General features: G+C 44.4%; 1 protein-coding gene across 1 annotated transcript; it reads right to left on the bottom strand.

Annotated features, from left to right (window-relative positions):
- Positions 1–435: 435 nt before the first annotated feature.
- Rbbp9 (RB binding protein 9, serine hydrolase) lies at positions 436–7,274 on the bottom strand. Its single transcript, XM_010634164.3, has 5 exons — positions 6,766–7,274; positions 5,597–5,639; positions 4,299–4,404; positions 1,420–1,505; positions 436–1,026 (listed from the first exon to the last, which is right to left on the bottom strand). Exons 1-5 carry the CDS (start codon positions 6,862–6,864, stop codon positions 800–802), a joined length of 561 nt encoding a protein of 186 aa, XP_010632466.1. The 5' UTR covers positions 6,865–7,274; the 3' UTR covers positions 436–799.
- Positions 7,275–7,398: the final 124 nt, after the last annotated feature.

Raw genomic sequence — 7,398 nt, 5'->3', positions numbered from 1 at the left:
TTTTTTTTTTTTTTTTTTTTTGGGTACCAGGGATCAAACTCAGGTCCTTGTGCTTGTAAGGCAGGCATCAAAACCACTGAGCTAAATCCCCGGCCCTGTTAGAATGTCTTTTCCTGACTTTGTCCTATCATGTCTAGAAACCAAAAGACTTTGTTTTAAAGTGTCTCTGAATCTCTGTATAATCAGCATAGGAATCACATTTCTGCCTCAGACCCAAATTCTCCAATATGAAGTGTGAATTCACTGGAAATTGAGGCTATGCTTCTGTTCCCCTCCTGACCCAGGCACTGCCTGACTCAGCCTCCTTGTATGTTGGTCTCTGTCAACACATCTGAAGGACCAGGGGATGGGGGCAGTGTCACGGGCGATTTAAATCCTGGGTCCACCGAAACAGCAGTAGTGTTCTGAGTGCTAAGCCAATTCTCTGGACCTATAGTCACGTTTCCTTTCCCTAATAAAACAAATGTTTTATTTCTATGAGGAAAAGCTAGCTTTCCAACGTTACCTAGTTTAAATCTGGACTGAGATCAGAAAACCTGGGTTCTGTTTCTGACATTCTCTTCAGATAAGGACAATTAACTGTCCTTAGGTCCCTTATCCATGGAAGAAATACTGCTGTGGTTCATAGCAGTTTGGGAAGATTGACTCTTCAGAAAATGGAATTGCTGTTTGTTAGTGTGACTGTGGAAACTTGTGTCTTCAGGCACTTCTGGAACCTAACTGTGTGTTATACAGTGATTCTTACAGTATCACCCCTCGCCCCCTCCACGGGCATGCAGGGTAGCAGGAGCTGTCCTGGCTACACGGGTGCTTGCAGCATCGACTTAACCACACTGAGCAATTCGTGGAACTCTGTGTTCTGAAAGTGGCCGCGGTCAGTGAATTTGTACAGCTTGGCCCCCAGCCTGTCTGCCACTTCTTGTTGTTCCTTCCAGGGAAGGAAAGGGTCATCTGTGGAGCCGAACTGCACAATGTGAGTGCAGTTGGCCTTGATCTTCTCCCACTGCCAGGGGCGGTTGAAGTATCCTGGGGGGGGGGGAAAAAGAACCTCTCAATGCCCCTGGGGAGCCACCGCCACTCCAGACACCCCAGAACACCCAGTGGGGACCCTCACAGACACAGGACCAGAGCCCTGTTGTGAGTGAGAAGCACTTTTTATTTGTGGACACTGATACCTAATAGCTCTTGTGAAGAGGGAGTAAATGGCCCAAATAAAACAAGGCCTTTAGGGTTTGATTCTAAACTGGGCTGGAAAGAGGCCCACTATTCATACCCAACTTATACCCAGAGCAAGGTGGAAAGTATTTCTCCTAGGCTATTAGATTTATTTTTTTTTCTGCTATCTGAAAGATGGGCCTGTTTTGTAACCTGAACAGCCCAGGGGAAGGGCTTTCCTGGGATGTCTGGCTTCAGACTTACCACTTGCACGCTCATTTTCATCCCCCAAGTCTGATGTGTATGCAGACACTAACACAATAGCATAGACACGATGTGTCTCTGCATACCTGGAGAGGGAAAAGTGGTGTTAGCCAAGACTCGTCCAGTCTGATCACCCCCGAGTCAACAAACCGTGCAATTCACTGGATAGACCTTACCGAGAACCTGTGCTAGGAAATGCGAGGCAAGGAGACTGCAGAGCTGCAGCCCCAACCACAGCTGTGTGGTGGAGTCCTGTGGTGGGTGGGGGTAGGGCGTTAGGGATGAACCCGCAGCCTTTGCACTGATTTGCATCCCCTACCCCTTTTTTAGTTCTTATAAATTAAAAAAAAACAAGGTTTCACTAAACGGCTAAAGTGTTCAGACTGGGCTTGACCTTGTGAACTTCCTGCGTTAGCCTCCCACACTGCTGGAATTACAGGTGTGGGCCAGCTAAACTACTCATTTTTCAAGGTAGCCCAGACCTCTTCTGCATTCCTTTCCCAAAGAAGAAAAAACTAATGTACTAATGTAGAAAAAACTAACCATTCTTTCTGACGTGTGCATCCTCCCACCTTCAATGGCATTACTTAGTGCCCATGCACATTCCCAGGCTAAGCTGCACAGCATCACACTCAGAGGGGCTGGGGCCCAGGAATCCGCACCTTACGGCATGCTGTCTTCCCTGACCTAGGTGACCAAGGCAAGTGGTCTGGGAACCATATATTTTAAAATCTATCTTATTTTATCCCATCCCCCCAGCCCCCTCTCCTCCCTATGTACAGAAGCTTTGTTTCTGTTTTTTCCTTCTATTTTTCACTTTTTTTCTTGTTCCTTCCTTTCTCCCTCCCCCCTCCCTTGTTCCTCTTCTTGTTTGAACATTTTCTGGGCACCATATTTAAAGAAACATTACAAAGCCAGAAACGAACTTGTATCATTCATTTGTGTTGTGCTGCACCTGTCTCCCCCAATCCATCCGCTCCTTACAGGCAGGTGTGATTGCTCTTAGTTCCTGGTTCCCAGTATGCTGGCCAGCAAGTGGTACCTAGCTAACTCTCTGAAGACACTACCTCACTCAGCAAGGACCAGACTAAGGAGATGGGGAACTGGGATATTTTCAAGAGGCCTCTGTGCCAGGAAACACTTTGGGTTGGCATTTGTTCTTGGGCCCAAACTTTTATTTCCAACTCTTTAAACTTGAAAAATATCAAACTTACAACAAAGTTGAAAGAACATAAAGTACCTAGATTCATTATATTGGCCACAGCTCACTCTTGCTTTAGTAATTACCTCCCAAGAACAAGAAGACTGTTCCCTTAAAAAAACACAATACTATTGTGTTTGTTTGTTTGGGTACCGGGAATCAAACTCAGGGCCTCATGCTTACCAGGCAGGTTCTGTACTGCTGAGCTACATCCCTGGCCCAACACAATACTATTATTATAGCCAATAAATTTAACATTGACATGGTAATATTATCTGTGTTCCCCCTTCCCCAAATTTACCAAAAATGTCCTTTAAAACTGGTTTTGTAATCCTAGGTCCAATCAAGGTTTGGTTTTCATGAGTTTCTAGTCACTTTCCCATTTTTTGCAAAATGATACTGGCAATTGCTTAATACAAAAGCTGAGGCCAGTTGTTCTGTACACCACCCCCCTTAATCTGGACTTATTTTTTTCATAATTAGACTGAGATGAAACATTCTTGGCAAGAATGCTCCCTAGGTGGCAGGGTGTCCTTCACACTCCATGCCTTCATGGACACGAGGTTATTGATGAGATTAGGTCTGGTCACTTCAGGTCATCTCTAAGGCCCTCTCCATTGTAAAGGCACAGTTTTCCCTTTGTGATCCATAAGAAATGGGGGGGTCCCTTACAACCCCCTACAACCTTACACTGTAGGTTCCCCTATGACTTTACACTGATAGTTTTGCACCTGTTTTTCTCTTTGCCTCCTTAATGTTTAGAAGTCAGATATGAGAAGGTTGTGCCAACCATGCAGTAAATTCAGGGGTCTTAGAAAGAAGGCAAATCCTCACCAGTGGGTGGTTTGAGAACAAAATCAGTTACCCTTGAGTTGGGACAAATTGCAGCAATAAAAGGGATCTCTTTTTTTACGAGACAAGCCCTGGCGGCTTATTAACATCTAGCACACCAGGATTGTACCATAATTGAGCAACACTGTACTCCAAGGTGTTGCTATTACCATAGCTTTGATCATGCAGCTGAAAGGTTACAGAATTTGGCAAGATTCCCTGGTATGCAGGTCATCTGATACCCTGAGCAACCACTTGGAATTAGGAGCCATACAAATAAAACTGTTATCCTTTGTCATGGAGTGTAGAGAATAAAGGAGAACCCAACCCCAACAGGCCAGATCTGACCGCAAATCCCCTGCCCCTGAGCTACAGAGTGAGGCACAATGCTCTAATGGAAAGCAGCTCTGAATTCTACAAACGGTAGGGTTTATAGTAGGTAGGGGTAACAGCCAACAAATACTTATGGGGCATCTGCCATATGCCAGACTCTCTTCTAGGCCCTAGGGTTTCATTCTCAGAGGAAACGAAGTCACTCTACTGGTGGAGACAGGAAATAAAAAGGGTATCGATGGAAAGTATTAGAGATAATTAAGGGGCAGGAGCCAACAGGGTAGAGGGAGCAGGAAGAGATAGGGAGCCGATAGAGACAGCAGAGCCCAGGGATGGAAAGCTGCTGGAGTTTTAAAAGAATCACTGCACTCAAGTTCAAGCAATCAATACTTTCTTCCACCCACTAACCAAAGCAGGAAGGAATTAAGCCAGATCGTGTTACCACCACTGAAGACAGCACTGGAAACTTAAGGTGAACTGGGCTCATGAAGCAGGCAGTCCCAGCAGCACACACCTCATGGCTGCGATGGCCCCAGAGCTGTGGCCTATGACGATGGTCTTCTCGTCACACTGTAGCTCCGTCTCCATGAAGGGCAGCCAGATGCTCTCCCGGGCTGTAACTGAGGTTCAGGGTAAGAAAATGTCATCTGACAGGGACAATCTCAGCCTAATGTCTCCCCACCTTTCTAACAGACAAGTGACTGACTGGCTGCTCGCAGCTTTTAAACGGTACAGCTGTGCAAATGTGATGGGGCTGTTTTAATGGAACCTCAGTTTTTTTTTTTTTTTTTTCACCAGGGATCGAATTTGGGTCCTTGTGCTTTCAAGGGAGGTAGCAGAACCACTGAGCTAAATCCCCGTTGAAAGAAAGACCTAAGTCTATAGCTTGAGTAAATAGTTTTGCTCTTTCTTTATTTTTCCATGTTCTTGCTTTAAAAATACTGAGGGAATAAAAAAAATATAATTCAGAAGTTTTTTAAAGTTTTTTTTTTTTTTGGTACCGGGGATTGAACTCGGGTACTTGCGCTTGCAAGGCAGGCCACCAAGCCGCTTAGCTAAATCCCCTAATTCAGAAGTTTTAATGTAAACTTTCAAACTTAAAAGCTCTTGACAACATTCTAAAATACATGTATTATATGTTCTTTCCAGAGATAAGTCATAAGCATTCCCAGAACAAAAGGAACATCATTACATTTTTAAAAATTTGGGCCTCAAACTGTAAGGTTGTATCATATCTCTGCCTGAACTGGGACACCTACAGATTTTGCCCAAAGAGTGTAAGTCTAGAAGAGAAAATTAAGTTGCTTACAAAGTTTAAAATTAAATTTTACCACGCCCAGGTGTTTTTCCTGATCCTTACTAGCATTTTCCACGTCTTCTGGTTTACACCCTCCTCCCAAAGCTACTCACCTCATTCGTTCTTAGGTATCTATTTATCTTTGGCTTCTCTACTATGATATCCCTATGCTCTACTCTGCTCCCTCAAATGGTGAGATCAAAACCCAACAATGTGAGGCTATTTAAAAACAAGTTTAAGGCCGATCATAGTGGTACATGTCTGTAATCCCAATACTTGGAAGGTTGAAGGATTGCTGCAAGTTCATGGTTAGCCTGAGCTACCTAGTGAGTTTGAGATCAGCCTGAACTACAAAGCAAGATCCTGTCTCAAAAAATATAACAAATATGGGCTGGGGATTTAGCTCAGTGGTGTCGCCACCTCCCTCACAATCACAAAGTTCTGAGTTCAATCCCTGGTACCCATCCCTTCAAAAAACCCAAATAAAATAAAATAAAAACAAGTTTAAAACTTACTTGGGTCAGGCATGTTTTTGGCCAAACACTGGAAACCAGGTACCTATAGTACAAGGGGAAAAAAGCTATAATAAAAACTTAATTGCAACTAATACTTTACTAATATGAAGACACCTGGTATGACCTTTATCAAATGAGTAAGTGCATGAACTATGAAATGAAATATGTAAGTGCTCCAGGATTCCACATAAATATACCATCCCTCCTCCTAAACCCTATCTGTAAGTATTCCCTTATCTAGCCAGCTTGGTAACTCTCTACAGAGACCCCTACCTGCATTTGTGTATTTGTGTTTATGTCTAATGCACACATCTATAGAGAGGATATAAAGGAAAGTTCTCAACAGACTGACCCAACTTGGAACCAAGCACACTGCACCCCAGGGAGTCAGCGAGCCTTGGCACAGAAGTGTGGTACAGAAATCTAGGCACCCCCTCTCCCTGGACAGCCCAAAACCAACTTTCTGGTTCGAAGCTCTGCCCGTGGTATTGAGCCACACCTTGAAATTCTCTTTCAGAGGCGAGGCTTGCTATTATATTGACTTTATTTACTAGATTGGATATATTACTCTATTGAAATTCTCTTCTTGGGGTTAACCCAGGGAGAAATCTAACCCTAGATTAGGGAAAAGGGTTTTAAAACAAAACCCAGGTGCACAAGACCACCTGTAATAGGGTACGATGTTGGAAAAGCTCATAGCCAATTTAAACAATACATTGTTTACAGAGTACATACATGAGTTGTAAAAAATAATTTTTAAGAGAAGCAAATGAAAAATATCAGAATGTGTTCGTGATTCATTGCATTATCCTTGCTAGAATGTTCCATGTTTTTTGTTCATACTCACGTGTCACATACATGCTTTGTATATACCAAGTATTACATATAGAATGCTGTTAGGTTTTTTTTTGGTTTTTTTTGGGGGGGTACCGGGGATTGAACTACGGTCCTTGCGCTTGAGAGGAAGGCCGCAGAACCACTGAGCTAAATCCCCGGCCCTAGGATGCTTTTTAAAACCTGGAGCAGGAAGCACTGAAGGTATAAAAATGGAAAGCCCTAAATCTGAAGCGGCAGCAGAAGGTCTCTGTAATTCAAAGTGGTTCCTTTTACTCTAAAAACTGAGCCCTCAGAAAAGTCTTCCAGCAGTCGGATCTTAAAAGAGGCCTTACCTGCTCCAGCGCCCTCTTTACCCAGCCGTACCAGCCATGGGTGGCCACATCCCCACCTCCGTTCCCGGGAACAACCACTGCCTTGCTGGGAGCGGCCATGAATGCGCCGGCCGGGGACCTGGGAGCAGAGCCACCTCCGGCCGGTCCCGCCCAGCGGGGCTCAGGGAGCAGAGAGCGCAGAGCCGCGCCCTTCTCCGGTTTCAGGACTCCCAGAGCCGCTGCGGAAAGTAGCAGGAACGGGGGCCTTGTGCGACTGACGGATCAATCACAATGTGTCTTTTATAGTAACACGTTTTAAATTGAATCATTAACCGTACAGTTGTTATTGTTTTGGGTTTTTGTTGTTGCTGTTGTTGTTGTTGATACCGGGGAATCGAACTCAAGACCTTGCGCTTGCGAGGCCGGAACGGTAACTCTGAACTAAATCTCCGGCCCCTTGCTTCTTAGTTTTATATACTGCAGAATGTCTCTATCTCCGAGTAAGATTAACAAGGTGATTTTCCTTATTTTTGTTAATACACGTTTGCAGCACAGATGGTTGCACTCTTCGTGGTCAACAGCTGGTATTTGCCCTTGTAAGAAAGTGTGAAACGGCTTCGGAGGCTGCAGAAAGTTGCCAATACGTTCATTCTG

Source organism: Fukomys damarensis, unplaced genomic scaffold, assembly GCF_012274545.1.
Source record: "Fukomys damarensis isolate Sample0158 unplaced genomic scaffold, DMR_v1.0_HiC HiC_scaffold_7, whole genome shotgun sequence".
Lineage (NCBI taxonomy): Eukaryota > Metazoa > Chordata > Mammalia > Rodentia > Bathyergidae > Fukomys > Fukomys damarensis.
This window is presented reverse-complemented; position numbering and strand designations above follow the sequence as displayed.

Bases quoted from the DNA above. Each gene is read 5' to 3' on its own strand.
- Rbbp9 (XM_010634164.3), bottom strand. From the start codon at position 6,864: ATGGCCGCTCCCAGCAAGGCAGTGGTTGTTCCCGGGAACGGAGGTGGG. The intron at 4,405-5,596 runs GTAAGTTTTAAA...CCTGAACCTCAG, and splicing joins CAAAAACATGCCTGACCCAA to TTACAGCCCGGGAGAGCATC. The intron at 1,506-4,298 runs GTGTGTGCTGCT...TTCCCTCTCCAG, and splicing joins GGGGCCATCGCAGCCATGAG to GTATGCAGAGACACATCGTG.